Here is a 21,891-nt window from a genome sequence, read left to right as displayed (position 1 = left end):
AATTTAATAGATTAATAATTTGATCATACAAATCGAACAATTAATAAAAAAAATTTGAACCCAATAAATGATTTTTTTTTCTTGCGATAATGTAAATTTCACGTCATCAAGATCGATGCGAGTGATTAATGAACTAACATGCACTAGGATTTACCGTTTACGTAGCATTTATTCAAATCTTAATTAAATGCCGAGGCAGTTAATGGTTAGAACCATATGCATACGTTACTATTATTATTTTATTTTATTGTTATAATTTTTTCTACCCTACGTTATAAAACGATATATATTTTTTTTTTATAATCCGGAAGTTCAGCAGGCTTTTGATCCGACTACATCTCCTATAAGGATCGGGAAAGCCCAGGTGAATGCCCTCCCCACGCTTAAGTTTGAATCTAGAGTGAGAGCATGTTTTGCATGTTCTCTTATCACTAGACCATCCAAATTTGAGTTTTGGTTTTAAATTATTTGTGAAGGATATTTAGAAATTCATATTCACACGATATATACGGTGTTGGTTTTAAATTATGAATAAAAGAGAATGAAATTGTTGACCTTTGCTTTAAAACATCAAAGTTGGGGCAGGTTTGTTGTTAGGTGCGTGACAACATGAATAGAAAGGAATCTTTTGTATTTTATGTTCTTTCACATGTTCCTTTTTATATATTAAAATTTATAACATTATCGAATTGCGATAATTTAAAAATTTTAAACTTACAAATATACAAATCGTGTGGCGTTGTGACAATTTTAAGCGTTCGAAGCCTTTGATAACACTCTCAAATATATCAAGTAATTGTTTGCGTCTCCATTCAAATTTAAATTTAATCAAAATTGTGAAACTCAGAAGGTAATAATATACTTTAATAATATAGAAAATGAAACACTTGAAAACTAATTCCACGTACACACACGCACTATTTCTGTGAGAGCATAAGCATATATATACATATATTGTATGTGTGAATGTAAATATAGAAAAGCTATTTTCCGAAAAAAAAAACATGTGTGTTTCTATGTACATAAAAAACCCTACACCCTAATACGAAATTTACAATCGAGAAGGGTGGGCGTTTTGGGATTCGGTTCGGAATTTTAACGGTTCGGTTCGGGAACGGTTTATTCGGTATTATAAAATTAGTACCAAATTAGTACCGTATATTATTCGGTTCGGTTCGATTCGGTATTATGACGGTTCGGGACGGAACGATACTAATAAAAAAATACCAAATAAGAACCGAAATAAAAACGGTTCGGAACGGTTCGGGACGGTTCATATAATTCATATAATATAAAAATAACAAAATCCAACATAATAATTTAGACAACAAAATAAAAGTTTTAAATTTGATGTAACCGTAAAGAAATTTAACATAATAATTTTAAAATTTTCTATAAATATGATCAAAACTTTAAATTACGTTTTAAAAATCATATTATATACCTAGAAATCAATCTTTTTTACCAATAAAATAAAATATATATAATATAAAAAAAATAAATAAAAAGAGATAAAAATAAAATATTTATAAAGTAAAATATAGATAACTTACTATTATATATAATCAAAATTAATAAAAATAAATAATTTATTGAACTTTGATAATGTTAAACAAAATAAATATCACTATTAATTATTATTAATAAATAAAATAAACATAAATCTAAATACATGATGTAAACAATTTATTAATATTTAGTAATTATCATAATTAATTATTAATATTAAATATTTTTTAATTAAAAAATACAAATACCGAAATACCGTTCGGTATTTTCCGAACCGAACCGAATCGTTCCCGAACCGTTCGGTATCTTAAATCTTACACCGTTCGGTATTTTTATATAATACCGAACCGAACCGTTCCCGAATTAATCGGTTCGGTACGGTTCGGGACTAAATTCCCGAACCGAATTGCCCACCCGGAGAAGTAGATAAAAATGAATCTCTGTATTGGGATCACCAAACCTACTATACCTAAGAAAACCGGGTATAGACCGATTTGGTACAACTTCAAACCGATCATGAAACCGGGAAAACCAAAATTTCTTCTTCTCCGCCTCCCCCTCCTCATGATCACAATCATGGGAACGAGGATGAATTATGATGTGAAATCATGCTAAACAAATCGCATCATAGGAAGCTGAAGACCTCTCTTTTCATCATCATCACCACCGCCACTATCATCATCATCATCATCATCATCATATCATCATATCATGACTCAGTTGCGATGTGGAATCATAGATAAACAAGAATGAATCATTGGCTGCTGCACTCCACGAGATCCAAGAGAGTGATCTTGCCATTGTTGTTGGTATCGAGCCTGTCAAACTGGCTTGAGATCGGAGTTATGTCCTTCTCGCTTATCTTCCCCATTTCCTTCAGCATGTATATCACGTACTCTGCCTTGCTGCAAATGAAAGAATCCCCAGAAAATATTATCGTTTCGACCAAATCTGGAATGTTTTCGGAACACCCAATAGGCGAAAACGCTCGTTCCTTCGCCAAATAAGACAATGCTCACCGTCAGACAAAGACTTTATCTGAACCCTACATACTAACGAAACAGAGAAACCCGAAAAGACGAGCCAGATCATTCATGGATGTAAGGACAAGTAGGCATGCACAGTTTCATGAAATGGCCAGAAAGAAATCTACAAATACTCGGGCGATCTGACTTTCATGGGCCAAAAAGTTCTGAGAAATTTACGATATAACGAACTCGAACCTTACAAGGGAACGAACGGTTCCTTGTGAGCAAAGTCTGAAACTTTATAACAGAAAAAGATGCCAGAACTTTCCAGATTTTCAGACAACCTGAAGTCAGAAAGATGATAAAAATCGTTGTTCTAGAAAAAGGGTGGGAACTCAAGAGCTCGAGCAGCTCAAAGAATTTCCCCAACTTCTGGTGATCAAATGTTTTAGTTTCCAACGTTACAGACAATCATTCTGATGAATCCTAAGAAATGGTAATGGACGCATCAAACCTCGCAAATCGTAACCACGTTATACCGATCTTTCATTATCTAAAACAGATCATGTCAATCAGCAAGATCAGAATTCAGAACATCTTGAAATAGTGTACAAAAACAGAGAGAAGGGCAAATTCAGTAAAGATTCATATAATCCAAAAGAGCCCTCATAATCATATATGAAAGTAGATAGGAGAAGGGGTCAATACCTGACGCAACCATTGTTGTCGATATCTGCAGCAAAGAACTGAGCAACTGTCATGTTCTCACAAAGCACTTTCTTTGCTCGTTTTCTGTTCCTCTTGTCCACCCTCGCCTCAGTCAAGTACAAAAAAGCTCGAGCCACGGCTAATGTAGAAACGAGCAGCCATATCGCTGCAAAAAGCCTGCCGGGCAATGTCTTGAAGGCATGATCCCCATACCCAACTGTCGTAACCGACATAACTGACAGATAAAAAGAGTCCAGCCATCCGAGCTTCTCAATGAAATGCATAATCCCAACACCAAATCCAATACATAGCACCACAACGCCTAAAGCCAATCCCACTTTCAACCTAATTCTCATCCTCCCCTTCTTCACATCGATTATGTAAGATCTTGCCTTGTCTCGCTCGTCCCCTGGCTTCACCGCCTTCAACATATAGCTTTCTTGCAGGTCAAGAACGTATGTAACCATCCCACTTAGCCAAATATCTATGAACCCAAACCCGACAAGCACAAACAAGATTGAAAACAGCTTTGTCGTGGTACTGTTGGGCGTGATGTCGCCATAGCCGATGGTGCACATCGTCACGATGCAGAAATACAAGGCGTCGACAACGGGATGGGTCTGGTTAACTACGTAGTTATCACGATTGAACCAATATATAAGCACCCCTAAAGTAAGATACACCAGAAGCAGAGCAAAAGCTTGTCTTACAACGGATCGTGAATCGGACTTTTTCTGGGAATCGTGAACTGGGTGACTCAAATCGTAGATCACGGCCATCGCCGGGGCGGTTTTGGACCGATGGAGAGGGTAACCATGCCCCCATTTGTAATTCGGGTCGATCAGCCACGATTCCGGTTGTGATGGAGACGGCGAGAGGAGCGGCTCGACGGCGGAGGAATCGGAGAAGGATGCGGCGGCGGAGGACGACGGCGAGGGTATCTGAGAGAGGACATCTGCAAGGGAAGACGAATCGCGCGGGGAGCGAGGGGAAGGACCGAAGATTAGGCGGTCTTTGAACTCCGACGGAGTCATCGGCATCGGAATCGCGACCTCGCCATCTTCTGGTAACGGACACAGCTGCAGAGGAGACTTCTTCCTAGGGCTAATCATGAATTGCAGAAATGGGTCTATGTTATTGGCATCATTCGCCATCTGGGTCGTCGTCGGAATACCAGAAAACAGAAACTTTTCCCGAGAGCCCACTAGAAGCAAAAATGGCGAACAAGAAGCAGAAATGGCGGAAAAATCGAAACTTTAATGACGACGACGTTAATGATTAGCTTGCCAAGTAAATCGGATAAGGCCACAAGGTATGAATTTTATGGACCGTTTGGTTTTGCTGTATCACGGTAATTCAAATTGATTCCTTATATTATTATTTCTTATACTGATTGAATTGGTTGGGCCAAAGTTTAGGAAATCCATAAAAAAAGTTTTGAATATTGAAATAAAAGGATGACAGCCAGCCAGCCACGGTGTATTATTTATCACGAACAAAACGTGATTTCGTCTGGTCGAGGAAGACAAACGGCATGATGTGTAGTTGCCGCATCTCCACATGACGCGATTTCTTTTTCTTTTTTTTTTTTTCCAGAGATTTCCACACAACGTGGAAATGACTTTAATCCATATAATCTGATTTTTAAATGTGTAAATGTTGTCGAGTCACAAATATTAAATAATGTAGTCTAATCATGTAGTGCTTTAGCATATAATAAAATTTTATAACAATAATATAGCAATAGCAGCCAAGCCCTACGAAGGTTGGTGGTGCATCACAATCATACACTATTAAAATTCAGCGAATGTCAAGTTTATATAATTCAAAAGATTTTTTAGGGTTTATATAATTTATAATCGGATTTAGATAAGATGCTAATTATGAAATCGTCCGTCTGACGTCTGTAAATCCTTCATTCCATGCAACGTATCATTTAATGTTTAAACATCTTTAGATTTTGTAGCAACGGAGAATGAATACACGCGTGGGGAAGGGCGCGTGGGGAGGGGGTGATGAACAACGATCATTTGGATGGGCTTTCTTGGCGTTGGTGTGTGATGGGCCTGTAATCGGCCCATTGGTCTTAGCCTTTATACTTCAACAGGGCCGACGAGAAACCCTTAGTTTTACAAAATTTGATTGTTACTTTGGTATGTATCTGAGCAATTCGAGAACTTGAGTGGTGACCATGGATGCCATTGCCAACGCCACCGTCTCCGCCGGCGAAGCAATGTCTCCGCCTCCGCCGACAGACTTCTCTTGTGGTAAACTCTCTCTCTCTCTTGCGTTGAAGTTCTGAGTTTGGTCTCTCGTAGGCGATTCCGCCATTACTATGGAAAACCAGTACGATGGAATATGAATCATTGGATCGATTTTGTTTGCAGATATGGTCGATACGGATAGACTAAAGGAAATTTGTGCAAGCGGAGCACTGCATTTTGATGATTCGACTTGGCTTATCTCCGAGATCGAGAAATCGTTTCCAGTACGTTTTCGTATACTTTGAATTTCATCTCTGTATGACATGAACTCTGCGGCGGTGTTTGGCTATAGGGTTAGTAATGAATTACTGAATAGACGAAGGTCTTAGGCTCAGTTCCGGGTTAGGCTTACTTTGTCTTTGTAATTACTGCAGGATGATATAGAGAAGCTATGTCTGGTTTATGATGCTTTCTTGTCAGGATTTCCTCTTTGCCATGGATATTGGAGGAGGTATGCTTATCACAAGATACGGTTATGCACCGTAGAAAAGGCTGTTGAAGTTTTCGAAAGAGCCGTAGAAGCAGCAACATATTCTGTCCCCATATGGGTCGACTATTGCACCTTTGCTGCAGCAGCGTATGAAGATCCTCTTGATGTTTGTAGGTATTTGTGAATTTTGGGTAAGCTTTATATTTTCTTTTCCTCATTTTTTCCGTATGCCTGGAAAATATGCTTAGTTTATCCTTAAGTTACAGGAAATGGCCAACTTAATGTTAATACTCTTTCATCAATGGCCAATGACTATGTTTGTGTCGTACAAATCAATTGCTTATGTTGCTATGCAATGTATGCATATGGGTTGACGCTCTAGATAGCTTAGTAATTTGCTTCTATTACTCCATCCGTTCCTTTCTTATGGAGCTAATTGCTTTATGTAAAACCATCTTGCAGATTATTTGAGAGGGGCCTCTCATTTGTTGGAAAAGATTACTCATGCTATGCTCTGCGGGACAAATATATAGAATTTCTGTCAGAACAACAGCAGTGGAGTTCACTGGCTCACATTTTCCTCCAGACCCTGAGATATCCATCCAAAAAGTTGCATGTCTATTATGAAAGGTATATCCTCGGGCAGCTGTTTCTATAATTATTGTTTTCCTGTGTTCTGTTATAAACTGTACTCCCTTTGTGTCTTTAGTTCTGTTATAAACTGTGGTGGCTGTAGGAACCTTCTGTTGATATATCTGTTCTGTACTTTTTTCCAGCTTCAGAATTCTGGCAGCTTCTCTGAAAGAGGAGATTGAATGTGGAATAAATGCCAGCGGAGATCTTTCTTCAGTACCTATTGAAGAAGACGCAGACCCTTCACATTATACCGATGATGATATTGCTAATATCGTTAGAGATTTGCTGGGTGCTTCCAATGTCTCGGTTATGTCCAAATCACTGCAGGCATATTTATCAATCGGAGAACGATTATTTCAAGATACACAACAGTTGACGGAAAAAATAAGTAGCTTTGAGACACGAATCAACAGGCTATATTTTCATGTGAAGCCACTCGACACAAATCAACTGGACAACTGGCATGAATATTTGGACTTTGCTGAATTACATGAGGACTTTGATTGGGTATTGTATCTCTTGGTTTCTGGTTCTTTTTTGCTCTTGCAGATTCTTTTTGTTTGTGAATCTTTTTTCTTTCATTTATTGCAGGCTGTTAAACTTTATGAGAGATGTTTAATACCATGTGCTAATTATCCTGAGTTCTGGATCCGCTATGTGGATTTTGTTGAAAGCAAAGGTGGAAGGGAGCTAGCAAATTTTGCACTTTCTCGGGCAACACAAACTTTTGTCAAGGTAAATAAATGATCTTATGACTCTCTCAAATTCTTTGTGTGATTTTCATGCTATTCATTATGCCATATTATTCAGGTAAGCCTTGAGCGTGTCAAAACTCAAAAGTGACGGTAACAAAGAAATGAGCAATTAGTATCATGTAGTTACTAGTTATATCCTACCTCATAACCCAAATGGGTCCATGGCATTGGCTTTTATAATTTGATTTGGTTTCAGTCATACAGATTGTTCAATAGCAGTGTTTCGGTTTATCTAACTGATAGCGTTATACAAGTTCCAATCTATGGTTTTTTATTTATCTTCGTTGCAGAATGCATCTGTCATCCATCTATTTGATGCATGGTTCAAAGAACGCACAGGAAATGTATCAGCTGCTTATGCTGCTCTTTCTCGATGTTCGAAGGAGCCTGGTTTTACTTTCATTGAAAATGTAATGAAGAAAGCTAACATGGAAAAACGCCTGGTAAGCTAAGCAACTCTGTACCATCTTTGGTTTTAAAGTGAGTTTGTGGCCTCATATTTGCATTCTTGTTCATTTTGCTTTCACTTGACATTTTAGGGTGATTTTGAAGCAGCTGATAAGACGTATAGAGAAGCACTTGAGAAAATTTCTGCAGGGAAAGAAAACTCGGAGACCCTCCCGCTGTTGTATGCTCATTTTTCTCGCCTCAAGTACACGGTAAGTAATGTGTCCGAATTTACTGAGGTTTATATATTGTGATTGCTCAGACAATGTTATGTTATGATATTCTGGGACCAAAACATGCCAAACTCTCTGATAGTTTAGTTTACTTCTGTTGTTAGTTGACTCAAAGTGCTGACGCTGCTAAAAAGATTCTAATGGAGGGCATTGAAAGAGTACCTCACTGCAAATTACTTCTCGAGGTGTGTTATTGGCTGGAAGTTGAAACCTTACACATTTTGGTCACAATTCTCGATATAGCTGTGCCACTTCTCTACGGTATGTTTGATTCCGTTTGACAAATTTCTGAAGCTTCTAACCATGACAGTAAACTGTTACTCTATCAGGAACTTATAAGATTCACAATGACGCATGAAGGGTCTCGGCAAATAGATCTGCTAGATTCTATCATTGATAAGGAAATATCCCACCAGTCAGATTCCTTGAGTGGTTTGAGCGCACAAGACAAAGAGTATATATCAAAGTTATACTTGGAAGTAAGGCCCCTTTTACATTTTAATGACTTAGAACACCGGCCATAAGGCAGCAGTCTTCGTATTTTATTGTCTGAAAGAATTTGTCTCTGTTACTAAGAATTTAGTGTAACGTGAAGCAGCTTATCGACCTCTGTGGAACCATCCATGATGTGAGGAAGGCATGGAAACGGCATGCAAAATTGTTCCCAGATTCTACGGGGCTCAATGCATATGCTTTTCCTGCCGTCTCTGAGAATCCGCTCAAAGGGTTTATGCAGAGAAGACGGGAAAATGTTGTCTGCTTGACCCAGAACCTGTCATCAACAGACAATATCATTGACAATCCGGTTATTTCGCCCCGAAAAGACAAGAAAGAGTTACCTGTAGACTCTGATGGTGTCCGATCCAAAAACACCGCCACTGATCATGGCGATTGTGTTGTTCAGTCTGGCCTTCTTAACAGTCAGCTGAATCCTGATGCTCGGGCCACAGGACTTCAAAGTCCTAAAGAACATGTTGCCCGGAAGGATCAGTGTGAATCTCAACTGTCACTCGAGAGGCTATCACTGGGATATAAGGAGGATGAAGATGAGCATGGTCGTCGAGATGTCAACATGACCAGTAGTCAGCCCATACCAAAAGATGGTCTAGTCACTAAAAGAGCCTACTTCTTGACCAATCCCTCAGGAGGTCGGGAATCAGATGCAATAGAGATCCAACCTAAGGGTGTTCAGAATCAGAATCATCGAGATTCCAATCCCGGGTCTCAGGAGAGACATCCTCAGAGGAAGTTTCAGAGGTTTTCTCCGGTTCCTGGTCAGCACCAGGGTGTAGTCCCTCAGACTCAGAGCTCTGTCTTGCAGAATCATCAGAACCAAAGTACAGTGTCTGCATCTCAGATTCAGGTCCAGGCTCAAACAGCTGTTGCTTACCCTCAAGCTCAGACTGCAGTGCAAAGTAATGAGCAACAAGGACAAACAGAGAGTACTGAAGGGTACAACCAGATGTGGCAGCAGTATTACTATTACTATTACTACTACTATCAACAGCAACAGCTTCTGAATCAACAGCCGCCACAACCAAATTGGAATTCCCAGCTGCAACAGCAGCAGCAGCCAGATCAGAATCTGCCAAATCTTCTTCCAGAACAGCAACAGCAACTGTTGCAGTTACACCAATTTTTCACGTCCCAGCAGCTCCAACAGTCTCAAGTAGAACCACAGCACCCACCATCCCAACAGCAAGAACAACAGAACGCCCTACGGTCGCCAATCCAGCAGAGCCAAGAAGAACAACAGCACATTCAGTTCCAGCAGCAACACCAGTGGCTCCTGCAGCAACAACAACAACAACAACAACAGTGGTTTCTGCAACAGCTACAGCAACTGCAACAACAGCAGCCGCAGCAACAGCAACAGCAACCATGTCCACAACAGCAACCATCCTGTGAACAACATCAACAACAACAACAACATCATCTCTACCTCCAATATCAGCAGCAGCAGCAGCAGCAGGGGGAAGAAAGACAAGACGAGCAGAAGCTTTCTGTCTGTGTCTCAGATTCCCAAAAAGGGACAGTGACAGACGAGAGGTATGGTCAACCAAACCAGACCAAAGTACATATGTATATAGCCTCAGAACTCTGTCTAAGAATATGATCATCCACTTTGTAGGGAGTCGGGACAAGAACATGGAGCAGGCTATGCGTCAGTTCTATCCAAGTCAACTGGAAGCCATGGCTGATCATCACTAGTTCAAATGCTGCACCATATGATGTATCTCTGCATTTTTATGCGTGATTATATATATATATATATATATATGTATATAAATATATATATATGTTTTAGCTTAGTACTTGTGAACTTATTTAACATTATGCTCGAAAAGAATATCGTCTAGAGTCGTGAAATTGACGTAGTAGTAGCAACATTTGGAGAATTAGCCTTTTTCTTAGAGATATGGCTTTTGACTGACAATCATATCATCCAATTCTTTTTTGGTTATATGAGTCTTGAGCGTGAGTAATAAATTAAGTAACTTAATTAAATAAATTAAAGTAATTAGTGCAGCAAAGAGCCGTTTTCGATCGCACAATTTCTTGTGGTTATTTTTGTGGCAAATGTATACTTTGGGGTATTTTTTAGAAATATTGAAGAAAAGCATGGAAAAAATGGAAACAAAAATAAATAAAAATCGAGGAGATGAACACGCGTCGAAAGATACTGGCGAGTAGCTGAGCTGGGTAAGATGTACACGTGGCGGAATCCTAGAGGATGAAAAGCGCCCACCAAGAGAAGTGATCGCAGCCGTCCATTTCGTCCAATAAGAATCGTCATACGGCTTCTCTCTCTGTATTGACCGTTCGTGGAAGTTATGTGAGAGAAACCCACAGAGACGGAGGAAAAAAAAAAAGGAACTTCCTGCTCCTCAGGTTGGTCTTCTTCCTCGTCTTTTTTCTCCAGCACAATCTACTTCTTTCTTCTTCTTCTTTTATTTTTTATTTTTTTTGTTTGATTTTACTTCTACTGTTTTTGTCCTCATCTGTACTGTTTGATTTCGATTTCGCCTTCTGGTGTTTGTGTTTTTTTTTCCCGTTCTTTTTGCTGCTATGATTGTGAGGATCGCTGAATTCTTCAAAATCTGCCATTTTCAGCTGAATTTTCTCGATTGTTTTCCTGGGTTTCCTAGGTTTCTGTTCACTTTGGTTGATTTTGATTTTGGGTTTTGCTTCTCTTTTTGGTTCTTCGCTTACGCGCTCATTTTGATATAGTTGTCGTTCGGATTACGTTTGAGGATAGGCTGTGTTGGCGAAAGAAGACAACTTGGTTCTATTATTGGCTCAGCAGAAGTTGTTCCAGAAGGATCTTTAGGAAAACTAGAGAGAAAATCTCAGGAAACTTTGAATGTTATTGCTGAATTATACCCATAGAACTCAACACAAAACCCCTGATTCCGTTTTACGAGCCTATTTGATTTTTGTTTCTCTTGTGCTCAACGTTATCTCGATTTTTTGGTAGGGTTTTTCCGACTTTCTGAGTTGGAATTCCATTTTTAGAAGAATGTGAAGTTTTGATTTTGTTTCCCTGCTTGATTCGTTTACGTCTTCACCATATTGGCAAAAAGGCCGCTTTGTGAAAGTAATAAGGGTTTTCTTTAGGATTTGTTCACGTTTTCCCTGCTTGACTTTGTGTTTTGTCTGTCTACTTGATTGTCTTTTACGATCCGATTTCATATCGTTTTTAATTTGATTAGAGGCAAGGAGTAGGTTAGTCTGATGGTTCAGCAAGCTTCTTGATTTTGTTCAGCCTGGATCGATTGTGTTAAGCTCTGAATTCTATGGATCCAATGATTTTGCTGACCATTGCATTTCTCTGTTCCATTTGATTTTCACTCCGAGGGTTAAGTTTCACAGTTAGTCTCTCTTGATTTATTGAGTTAATTGTCTTTAATTCCTTCTTGCTTTTTGAGTTTCAGACTTGAAGTTTGCAATTTGCTTATGATTGTTGTCTCTGTTTTGCAACATTTGCTGCTGGATTGATCTCCAGAAGGTTCTGTTGCGTCCGATGTGCTCGATCCGAGGTTGCTATTGTCCTAGGTACAGTGCAAATGCCATGTTTAGAAATGAAGAGCAAAATAAGCAAGGGATCTTCAAGAGAAAAAAGGGTTCTTGGTGTTTGTAAGAAACCTAACGTGATATCGAGAAATTCATCCTCTGAGTGCGATACCGTGGTGAAACCAGAAGATTCAGCCACGGCAACTCATACTTTGCATGGTGGTGAACAACATGATTCTGGTAGGTTCGATTCCTTAGGTTAAGTATTTGCTCTGTTTGTTTGAACAGTCCCATGGTATGGTTTTTTTTTGCTTAGTAAATTCGTTTCTGTCTTGTTCGATGGTTGGTGTGGTTTTCATCTTTTTCTTCTTGTTCTATCAATTTGTTTTACTGATCATATCCCCTCCTCTGATGTTTCTGTTAGTCTCTTCAGGTTTGGATACCCCTGCCCGGGATTTCGAAACCAATGAACCAGTAGATATGCTCGTCGAAAACAGATCTCAGTCTCAGGCATTTGCGTCCCCTTTTGATGGTTCCAGATCTGCAGAAAAAATGGTAAAGCTTTGGTGAAAGAAGCTGGTTAGATTTTGTGCTTAATTTCTTTTGTGGATTAATGTATGCATTCATGTGCAGGAAATCACTTGTAATTATAATTCAAACTCGGAGACAATATTTTCGCCTGTTCTGAATGATGAACTGGATGCTCAAACTGATCCTGGTATGCCATTCTGGTACAGTTTGGATCTAAGTTGGCTTTGATCGAACACTTACTTAAGCTCATCGATGTCATTTCCCTTTATGCTTTTGGCAGGAAACATTGCGCAGTGGGAGTTGGCCGGGTGGGGAGCTGATGAGAGCGGCAACAAAATTTCCTTAGACAATCAAGCTTGCAATGTTTCGGATTTCTTTATTTCTGATGTGCTTATTGCAAGCTTACCGTTCAATGAGAATGGAGCTGATGACGTTTTCGCCGAGATAAGCCCTTTGCCTCATTATATGTTTCCAGAGCCAAGTGTTTTGCTTGATGTAGCTGAGCAGTACATGCTATTACCTTACCTAGAAGATGGATCAACAAGCACAGATGATATCAAGTCAGATGAAGAAGACAGCAGGATTAATGTTGATAACCATGACTTATTTCTGGAAAACAATTGGAGAAGTTCCCACAATGCGGAATCGGAGGTTCATGCTGAAGCTGAGCAAGCTGAAGAGTTTGACCCGCAACTTTTTATAAAAAATCAGCCGGAACTATCCAATGTTGTATCGAATTATTGGCCTGATCTGCAGCCAAGGGATATCCAAAGAAGGAAGGTTGTGACCCTTGTTCTTGATTTAGATGGTATGGACCCTACTCAGTCTAAACTTCAACAATAGCCCCCCATCACGAATTTATTCATCTTAACAGTTGTTATATTGAATCATGCCTTAGAAACAAAAATTTGGACTCCTGGGCATGTTTCTGATATATTTTAAAGAATATCTGCTCTATCTCGGGTAGTATGAAAGGCATTCATAATGTCTTCGAAAGTTAGTTGCAAACAGAAAGATATGATGTAGCTCTTCTATGTTTGCCGTCTTTCACTGCCCAACTTACCGAACATTTTAATCTAAAATGCAGAAACCCTGGTCCATTCCTCTCTGGAACCCTGCAACGATGCAGACTTTACCTTCAGAGTCTTTTTCAATATGCAAGAGAACACAGTATATGTGAAACAGAGGCCTCACCTTTACAGGTTCTTGGAGAGGGTGGTAGAATTGTTTCATGTTGTTATCTTCACGGCAAGCCACAGCACCTATGCCTCACAGCTTCTAGATATATTGGACCCCGATGGAAAGTTCATATCTCAACGTTTTTATCGTGACTCATGCATTCTTTCAGATGGAATTTACACCAAGGATTTAACTGTTTTGGGTCTTGATCTCGCAAAAGTTGCTATTGTCGATAACTGTCCGCAGGTAGTGTCTCGAGGCCTTGCCCTTTACATTTCAGATTGGAGTTTATTCCGTAAAAGTTCATTCTTGAGTTTTTGCATGGGGACCCTTCTCATTTTCCTTCTGACCATGAAAACTTTTTCCTTTTTTGGTCATTTTCAGGTATACAGATTGCAAATAAACAATGGGATACCTATCAAAAGTTGGTATGATGATCCAACTGATGATGGCCTAATTTCTTTACTTTCCTTCTTAGAGACTTTGGCTGATGCCGATGATGTCCGGCCTATCATTGCCAGGAGATTCGGTAACAAGGAATAAGAAATCCCTTCTGTCTCCTCTATACCTTTCCTTGAGTGCAGATTCTGAATTTTTAATTTTTATTTTCTCAGTAGCTCATTAATTACTTAACCGTAGAATAATCTCAGTGATTGTAGAGTAAGTAAGCTCTTCTTGGTTACTTTTTTTAGAACCTTCTGTATAGAAAACCCTAGTGTGTCTTTATCCTATTCTATTGCTTGGTTCTCCTCTGCCAAGAAGATAGATTCTAGGAACGTTGTTCTAAATGTACAGTTTCTGAAGCTTAGATACTGGATTTGTATATATGAACTGTTTTGGTGTGAAATCAATTTTTGCATATTCAGAGCTCTTCTTTTGCATCTGTTTTTGGACTTCTCTTACAATGTTATTCGTTACCTTTTGATACTCCGGGCATTGATATCATATGCCAATGAGAAAATCTTTAGGTGATCCAAACTTGCTGATCAGAGAAAATGTTAGAAATGAAAGAAAAGTACCGCAGGTTAGTCGTGGAGATAATTTTGTTTATCATAGAAGAATGCGTTTTTTACTCCAGGTTTATAGCTTCTAGGCATCATTTTGATGGTACTGAGCCAAGGTATTTTTCCCTTTCGAATCTCGGCTTTGGAGCCATGAGAATAGGTAACATACATATGAGGAGGGGATATGGGTAATGGCTTGTGGCTTAAAGTATGGTATAATATAATTTCCCTATTAAAAGTTTTTTCATGATTTTGCATGCCTTATGTGCAGATCATCCAAAGAACCTTACTAAATATTATAAGGTTAAGGAATGAGCTGAGTAGGTATGTCAATCAATTTTTGCTTCTCTATACTTCCTTCAAACTATCTATACATACATCTCTGATACATACATAGCAATATATATATATATATATACACATCTTCTTTTTTGCTTTTATGGTTTCTGATTCATTTTCTCCAATGTTCTTGTTGTGTCTCCAAACCAAGCCATGTAATTTATTCACATTGAAAGTAACCTTTCCAACATCGGTAACCTTCCTTCTGTGTTTGTCTGTTTCTTCCCATTGTTTCTTCTTGTAAGAAATGATTAGGAGAAAGGAGGTTGTATATGTCAATGTACATATGCTCTCATTCATATCATAGATGTGTGTTGCTTCTGTTTGTGTTCCATGTCTTGTATCAGTCTCAGTTCCTGGTAATGTCCGTACTCGTACAGTACTGGTTTCAAAGGTATATATGATAGTTACTCCATGCATGAATCCAACGCTGTCCGCGTCAATATCCACTGCGTTTGATTTTGGTTGTAGTTAAATCTCCACATGTTCTTTTCTCAGTGATAGGACAGGAAAATTTATGAACAGGGGCAGCAGCTTTTCAGTTTTATTAGCCGACGCTCGTTCTGGTTAAAGAACAACCGATGTAAGAACCGGACTAAACCGGTTTTTTTGAGCTTTAAACCGGACGACCCATGTAGAACCGGTCGATTCGGTTAGATTTTTCTATCTTTGAATCGGCACAATTTGTCAATATTAGGCAGTTTTTGTTCGACTGCGTCATCATCCGACCGACATGGTTCATGAGAACAGAAAAAAAAAGAAGAAGATTAAACAGTACAGAGAAAAGTGTCCGAATGTACGCAGGGAAGCAATTGAGGGCAGACAAAAAAGGCAGGAGAATCTGAAGAGGACGAATCCGAAAAAATCTCTTATCTGCATATGATAAAAAGAATCAGCTTTCTCGGTTCCTCTTCTTCATCGACATGATCGTCTGTTCATAAAATCTCGCACGCCCAGATGGGGTTCGATGATTCTGCATCTGCTACCAGCAACATGAAGCCCGTCGGAAATTCCAGACCCGACCGGAATGTTGCTCAGTACACAGCCGACGCCGGTATCTTGGCCGAGTTCGATCAGTCAAATTCTTCTGGCAAGTCATTCGACTACTCAAAATGGATCATTTCACCGCCGCTTACTGTTTCTGATGAACAGATCACGGCCTATTTATCTAAAATCCAGAGGGGTGGGTTTGTCCAGCCGTTTGGCTGCATGCTTGCTGTGGAGGAATCTGGTTTCCGGATACTGGGCTGCAGCGAGAATTGTGTCGAGATGCTTGATCTGTGTGTGGGTTCGAGCTTTCATGGCAGTGGGTTCGAGTTCAAAGATGTGAAGGGCTTGATCGGAAGCGATGCAAGAGCACTTTTCGAGCCGTCTTCTGGCGCTTCCTTGGCAAAAGCTGCTTCCTTTGCGGATATTTCGCTGTTGAATCCGATTTTGGTTCATTCTAGAACGACCCTGAAGCCATTTCACGCCATACTTCACAGAATCGATGTGGGAATCGTGATTGATTTGGAGCCCACTAAATCCGGAGACCCTGCCTCGATGCTTGCAGGGGCGGTTCAATCTCAGAAACTAGCCGTACGGGCCATCTCTAGGCTGCAGTCTCTGTCGGGGGGAGACATAGGTGCTTTGTGCGATACAGTCGTGGAGGATGTGCAGAGGCTTACAGGTTATGATCGGGTCATGGTGTATAAATTCCATGAAGATGATCATGGCGAAGTTGTGTCTGAGATCAGGAGGTCTGATTTGGAACCTTACATGGGCTTACACTACCCAGCAACCGACATTCCTCAGGCGGCGCGTTTCTTGTTCAGACAGAACCGTGTCCGAATGATCTGTGACTGCAGAGCGACACCGGTCAGGATCATTCAGAGCGAGGAACTCGACCAGGCGGTCTGTTTAGTCAATTCAACGCTGAGATCACCACACAGTTGCCATACTCAGTACATGGCTAACATGGGCTCTATAGCTTCTCTTGTGCTTGCAGTCATGATCAAAGACAAGGACTTGACCAAGCTCTGGGGTCTGGTAGTGGGTCACCACACTTCACCGAAATACGTGGCCTTCCCCATCCGATATGCTTGCGAGTTCCTGATGCAAGCCTTTGGCCTGCAACTGCATATGGAGCTACAGTTGGCTGCTCGGTTAGCCGAGAAGAAGGTCCTGAAAACGCAGACCCTTTTGTGCGAAATGCTTCTCCGTGATACGGTTTCGGCTATTGTGACTCAGTCTCCGAGTATAATGGACATTGTCAAGTGTGATGGAGCTGCATTGTACTACAAGGGGAAGTGCTGGTTAGCGGGTGTGACTCCGAACGAGTCACAGGTCAAGGATCTCGTCAATTGGATGCTCGAGAATCACGGTGATTCCACCGGGTTGACCACTGTCAGTTTGGTAGATGCAGGTTATGGTGGTGCCGCTTCGCTTGGAGATGCGGTTTGTGGAATGGCCTCTGCCCGGATAAGTTTGGATGATTTCTTGTTCTGGTTCAGGTCACATACCGCGGATGAAATCCAATGGGGAGGAGCCAAGCATCAACTTCTGGATAAGGACGATGCTAAAAAGATGCAACCGAGGTCATCCTTTAGGGCATTTCTCGAAGTGGTGAAAAGACGGAGCTTGCCGTGGGAAATCTCGGAGATCAATGCTATTCACTCCCTGCAGGTCATATTGAGAGAGACGTTTCAGAATAATGTGCAAGAGGGCGGGTCTGGGTCAGTTTCCGGGCTAATGCCGAGCGATGCCATGGTGAAAGACGTGAACAAGCTGACTTCCTTCGTGTGTGAAATGGTTAGGCTGATTGAAACGGCAACTGCGCCCATTTTCGGGGTGAATTCATCCGGCTGTATCAATGGCTGGAACCCTAAAGTTTCGGAATTGACAGGGCTGCTGGCTAGTGAAGCCATGGGGAAGTCTCTGACTAATCACATTGTTCGAAGTGATTCAGGTCCAGCTGCTGAAACTCTTCTCTCCAGAGCCTTACAAGGTGATATACAAACAAGAACATGATTCCTCGGACAAAGCTTTCCCGAGTTCTTATCCATTTTTTCTTCTTCTGACAACATTTGCATATGTTTTTCTCAGGTGAGGAGGACAAAAACGTGATGTTGAAGCTGAGAAGATTCAGGAACGGGCAGCCGGATTCTTCTGCTGTGTGTGTTCTAGTCAATGCTTGCACCAGTCGGGATTACACAAACAAGATCATCGGTGTTTGCTTTGTCGGCCAAGATCTCACAGGCGAGAAAACAATGACGGATAAATTCATAAGACTGCAAGGGGACTACAGGACTATCTTTCAAAGTCCCAATCCATTGATCCCGCCGATATTCGGGTCAGATGAGAATGCATGCTGTTCAGAATGGAATGCAGCCATGGAAAAGCTTACCGGCTGGCCAAAGCACGAGGTTATCGGGAAAATGCTCCCCGGTGAAGTTTTCGGGGGCATTTGCAAGGTGAAAGATCCGGATTCTCTTACAAAAGTCCAGATTTCGCTGTACCGTGGGATTACAGGCCAAGGGTCGGAGAAATCGCTGGTGGGGTTTTTCAGCAGGGATGGCAAGTACCTCGAGGCGTTCTTGACGGCCATTAGAAGAACTAATGCAGAAGGGAACAAGCTCGGCTGTTTCTTCTTCTTGCAGACTATAGACAGAGAATCGGATGGAAGCTGGCAAGAAAACAAAGAGAATCTCAAGAGTCTCAATGAGCTGGTTTACATATGTCAGGAAATCAAGAATCCGCTCAACGGGATCCGATTTGCGCATAAACTTCTCGAAGCAACCGATATGTCAGAAAACCAGAAGCGGTTTCTGGAGGATAGCTATGCCTGTGAGAGACAGATTGCAACGATAATCGAGGGAACTGACACGAGAAACATTCAGGAAAGGTAACAATGTCTGAAAGAACAAAACCTATTGGAGGAGGAGGAGAAACACAAAATCTTTTTCCTGTAACGTTACAGTTTGAATCTGACATCATGTTCTTGCTGAAACAGAAAGTGGAAGATGAAAGTGGAGGAGTTCTTCCTCGGAAGGGTTTTGGACACAGTCATCAGCCAGGTCAAGGAGCTAATGGACGAGAAGAACTTACAGCTCGAGCTCGAGGTCCCTGAATGGATCAAAGCTCTTCCACTCTATGGCGACAGAGTTTGGCTTCAACTCATCCTCACAGATTTTCTGCGCAATTCAGTGAATCACACTCCATTTCCAGATGGGTGGGTAAAGATCAAAATCTCATCTGTAGGTGACAGTGACCATTATATCAGTCTGCAGTTCAGGTAAGAACACTTTTTTCAGACAAATCTCAGTTAAAACTCCTCTGTAACTTTGATGGGTCTTTAGTTCTTTGCTTTCTTGTCCAATTTTGATGCAAATTCATCAACCATGACCATTGTTGAAACCTGCATGTATGGTGGTATAGTTATGGTGAATGCCCATTATGCAGGATGATACATCCAGGGAAAGGGATTCCATCAGAGACGGTGTCGGATATGTTTGAGGGTGGTGGAGATATATCGAGCTCGCCTGATGGGTTAGGGCTAAACTTCTCAAGGAAACTGCTGGAGCGAATGAATGGTCGTGTCAACTATGTCAGAGAACAGGACACATGTTACTTCTGTGTGGATCTTCAACTTAGGACAGCCAAGGAAGAAGATACAGACATGAGAACTGAAGCTGGTTCTAGCAAAATCACTTAGAATTTCTTTTACATCATCTCTCCCCTTTGTTCCATAATGCTTGTTGCATAAAATAAGTCACTGTCGTGGAGTTTTGCCTGCAAATCGGTTCGGAAAGAGTTCCAAAGACTTGACGTCTTAGGTGGTTGACCTTGACCATCGGCGTGGAGGCTTATTACGGAAATGCCATTACCGACGAGAGTTTTCTCTTGCCACGTCAGCATCGATCAACGTGGTCAATTACGGAAATGCCATTAAGTGAAACATTGCCCAATTAATGTTTGGGCCTAACTGAATTTGGGCCTGTTTCGAGAAAGCTATTCTCTGCATCGAATGGTCCATAATCGTTTAAAAAGACAACTTCGGAATCCAACCGTTGATCTTGCTTACTATATCTGTTTTCTTCTCAAAATTACAGTTTTACCATTGGCCAAATGCATCGAACGGAAAAAACCCTAGCGTCTCCTTTTTATAAGGACTATCTTAATTCTCCATAGCCAGAGCTCGACGGCGGAGGAAGCTCGCAAAATCAGATCACCGTAAGATCTCTCTCTCTCTCATATGAGCAGATTCTTAGTTATTTGCTGAATCGTTTTGAGCTCAGCAGGGAGGAGCAGAAATGGCGGTCCCGTTGCTGGACAAGAAGATCGTGAAGAAGAGGGTCAAGAAGTTCAAGAGGCCTCAGAGCGACCGCAAAATCTCCGTCAAGGTACTGAACTTGGAATTCATGTCTCTTTTTATACCGATTTATTCGTCGAAATTTCTCTGGATGCACACGGAAATCATGTCTCTTTACTGCTTCTTTGTTCAACAGACTGTTTTTTCTTCTTCTGAAGAATCCAGCTTTTTTCTCTCTTTTTTGGATATGATGATAAATTTGTCGCCCCAGTCTTAGTTGCATCTTTTGGATGCAATATGGTGAGTGACGTATAGTATCTGATTCAACTCTTACTATGGTTTATGGAAATCATGTACCTTGATTTCTAAAGTGTTTGAGTGGTATATATTCATCTGTGTTATTGTGAATTATTTCTACATTCAGACACGATGATAGTTTCTTTGACACCCAGTCTGGGTCAAGCTTAAGCTGCCATGGTGATCATTAGCTTTTTTTAATCCCTCGTTAGGATGTTTCTATTTTGTTGATTTGGTAATTGTCATAAGATATGTAGATCATCGTTTCTTAAACATTCTGTCATTTGACACCTGTTTCGATTCAGGAGAACTGGAGGAGGCCAAAGGGTATTGATTCTCGGGTTCGTAGAAAGTTCAAGGGATGCACCTTGATGCCCAACATCGGTTACGGGTCCGACAAGAAAACCCGTCATTATCTCCCCAACGGATTCAAGAAATTCGTGGTCCACAATGCAAGCGAGCTCGAGCTACTGATGATGCACAACAGGTTTTACTTAAGCATTAGATCTATTTGCACTATTGAATACCCTCTGAGATATGTGCCACAAGAAACAGCCAGCGTTTGAATGGATCATATTTCTAGATCTATTATGGTGAAGTATATGGTCTTTACCGGTTTTTTGATGGTGGCTCTTCAGGACTTACTGTGCCGAGATTGCTCACAATGTCTCGACAAAGAAGAGAAAGGAGATTGTGGAGAGAGCTGCTCAGCTTGACGTTGTCGTCACAAACAGGCTTGCCAGGCTTCGTAGCCAGGAGGATGAATGAAGTGAAGTGTTATGATTTAGGATCGTTTTATGTCTTGTGGTGTTTTGAGAGAGATGCTACTTTGCTTTTGTCTTTGGCAGTTTTGATTACTGGTTTGTGTTACTTTGAGTTACAGAATCATTTATAACATGGGCTTCTTGTCTGGTTTTAAATTTTAATATGAAACAGAACTTCGGTCCCTCTATCTGTTATCTCTGGTTGGGACTTGGATCTATAGTAGGACTATAGATACATATGTATATGTATATATATATATATTTGTAGTAGTAATTCGATCTGGTAATGGGTATGAGTTATATATGCTTATGTCATGCATGGTTTTTTTTTTTCAATCAAGGAGGTGTTCTTAAATGCATGAAAAAGTGAACATATTCGTGCACAGAAATTAAGAAAGTGCTAAAGCAAGCGAAATAAGCTAAGAATCTTATCAAGTTTTCCAAAGGAGGTTTTAATATTTTGATAATTTTGCCCTAAGAATGAAGCAATGTATATATTTGAAAAATCTGTCTAAAAACCTTT

The 21,891-nt window shown here is 40.5% G+C and overlaps 5 protein-coding genes across 12 annotated transcripts; 4 read left to right on the top strand and 1 right to left on the bottom strand.

Annotated features, from left to right (window-relative positions):
• Positions 1–1,936: 1,936 nt before the first annotated feature.
• On the bottom strand, positions 1,937–4,543 carry LOC104806116 (two-pore potassium channel 3-like). 2 transcript variants are annotated; one of them, XM_010530843.2, is made up of 2 exons: positions 3,186–4,540; positions 1,937–2,414 (listed from the first exon to the last, which is right to left on the bottom strand). In XM_010530843.2, exons 1-2 carry the CDS (start codon positions 4,337–4,339, stop codon positions 2,264–2,266), a joined length of 1,305 nt encoding a protein of 434 aa, XP_010529145.1. In that variant the 5' UTR covers positions 4,340–4,540; the 3' UTR covers positions 1,937–2,263. The 2 variants fall into 2 exon arrangements, with proteins under 2 accessions (XP_010529145.1, XP_010529146.1); XM_010530844.2 differs by lacking the exon at positions 1,937–2,414 and adding an exon at positions 2,416–2,503 and having other exon boundaries at positions 3,186–4,543.
• Positions 4,544–5,343: 800 nt separating this feature from the next.
• LOC104806115 lies at positions 5,344–10,352 on the top strand. The gene is made up of 12 exons (XM_010530842.2): positions 5,344–5,452; positions 5,573–5,673; positions 5,824–6,053; positions 6,342–6,509; positions 6,656–7,022; positions 7,107–7,250; positions 7,561–7,713; positions 7,810–7,929; positions 8,055–8,135; positions 8,280–8,429; positions 8,549–9,999; positions 10,082–10,352. Exons 1-12 carry the CDS (start codon positions 5,377–5,379, stop codon positions 10,149–10,151), a joined length of 3,111 nt encoding a protein of 1,036 aa, XP_010529144.1. The 5' UTR covers positions 5,344–5,376; the 3' UTR covers positions 10,152–10,352.
• Positions 10,353–10,781: 429 nt separating this feature from the next.
• On the top strand, positions 10,782–14,541 carry LOC104806114. Of its 6 annotated transcripts, none has more exons than XM_010530838.1 (7): positions 10,782–10,842; positions 11,957–12,204; positions 12,389–12,519; positions 12,598–12,682; positions 12,776–13,303; positions 13,583–13,920; positions 14,059–14,541. In XM_010530838.1, the coding sequence occupies exons 2-7, from the start codon at positions 12,018–12,020 to the stop codon at positions 14,215–14,217; spliced, it is 1,428 nt and encodes a 475-aa protein (XP_010529140.1). In that variant the 5' UTR covers positions 10,782–10,842; positions 11,957–12,017; the 3' UTR covers positions 14,218–14,541. The 6 variants fall into 6 exon arrangements, with proteins under 6 accessions (XP_010529140.1, XP_010529141.1, XP_010529142.1 ...); XM_010530839.1 differs by having other exon boundaries at positions 10,784–10,842; positions 11,960–12,204; XM_010530840.1 differs by lacking the exon at positions 10,782–10,842 and adding an exon at positions 10,875–11,822 and having other exon boundaries at positions 11,960–12,204.
• Positions 14,542–14,929: 388 nt separating this feature from the next.
• Positions 14,930–19,808, top strand: LOC104806113 (phytochrome E). The gene is made up of 4 exons (XM_010530834.2): positions 14,930–18,003; positions 18,102–18,900; positions 19,009–19,290; positions 19,458–19,808. Exons 1-4 carry the CDS (start codon positions 15,975–15,977, stop codon positions 19,708–19,710), a joined length of 3,363 nt encoding a protein of 1,120 aa, XP_010529136.1. The 5' UTR covers positions 14,930–15,974; the 3' UTR covers positions 19,711–19,808.
• A 309-nt stretch (positions 19,809–20,117) lies between these two features.
• LOC104806112 (60S ribosomal protein L32-1-like) lies at positions 20,118–21,554 on the top strand. 2 transcript variants are annotated; one of them, XM_010530832.1, is made up of 4 exons: positions 20,118–20,228; positions 20,297–20,398; positions 20,910–21,091; positions 21,243–21,554. In XM_010530832.1, the coding sequence occupies exons 2-4, from the start codon at positions 20,309–20,311 to the stop codon at positions 21,370–21,372; spliced, it is 402 nt and encodes a 133-aa protein (XP_010529134.1). In that variant the 5' UTR covers positions 20,118–20,228; positions 20,297–20,308; the 3' UTR covers positions 21,373–21,554. The 2 variants fall into 2 exon arrangements, with proteins under 2 accessions (XP_010529134.1, XP_010529135.1); XM_010530833.2 differs by having other exon boundaries at positions 20,124–20,228; positions 20,294–20,398.
• The last annotated feature ends 337 nt before the right edge of the window (positions 21,555–21,891 follow it).

Source organism: Tarenaya hassleriana, unplaced genomic scaffold, assembly GCF_000463585.1.
Source record: "Tarenaya hassleriana unplaced genomic scaffold, ASM46358v1 Cleome12, whole genome shotgun sequence".
Classification (NCBI taxonomy): Eukaryota; Viridiplantae; Streptophyta; class Magnoliopsida; order Brassicales; family Cleomaceae; genus Tarenaya; species Tarenaya hassleriana.
Note: the sequence above shows the minus strand (reverse complement) of the source record. Positions and strands in the feature narration are given on the sequence as shown.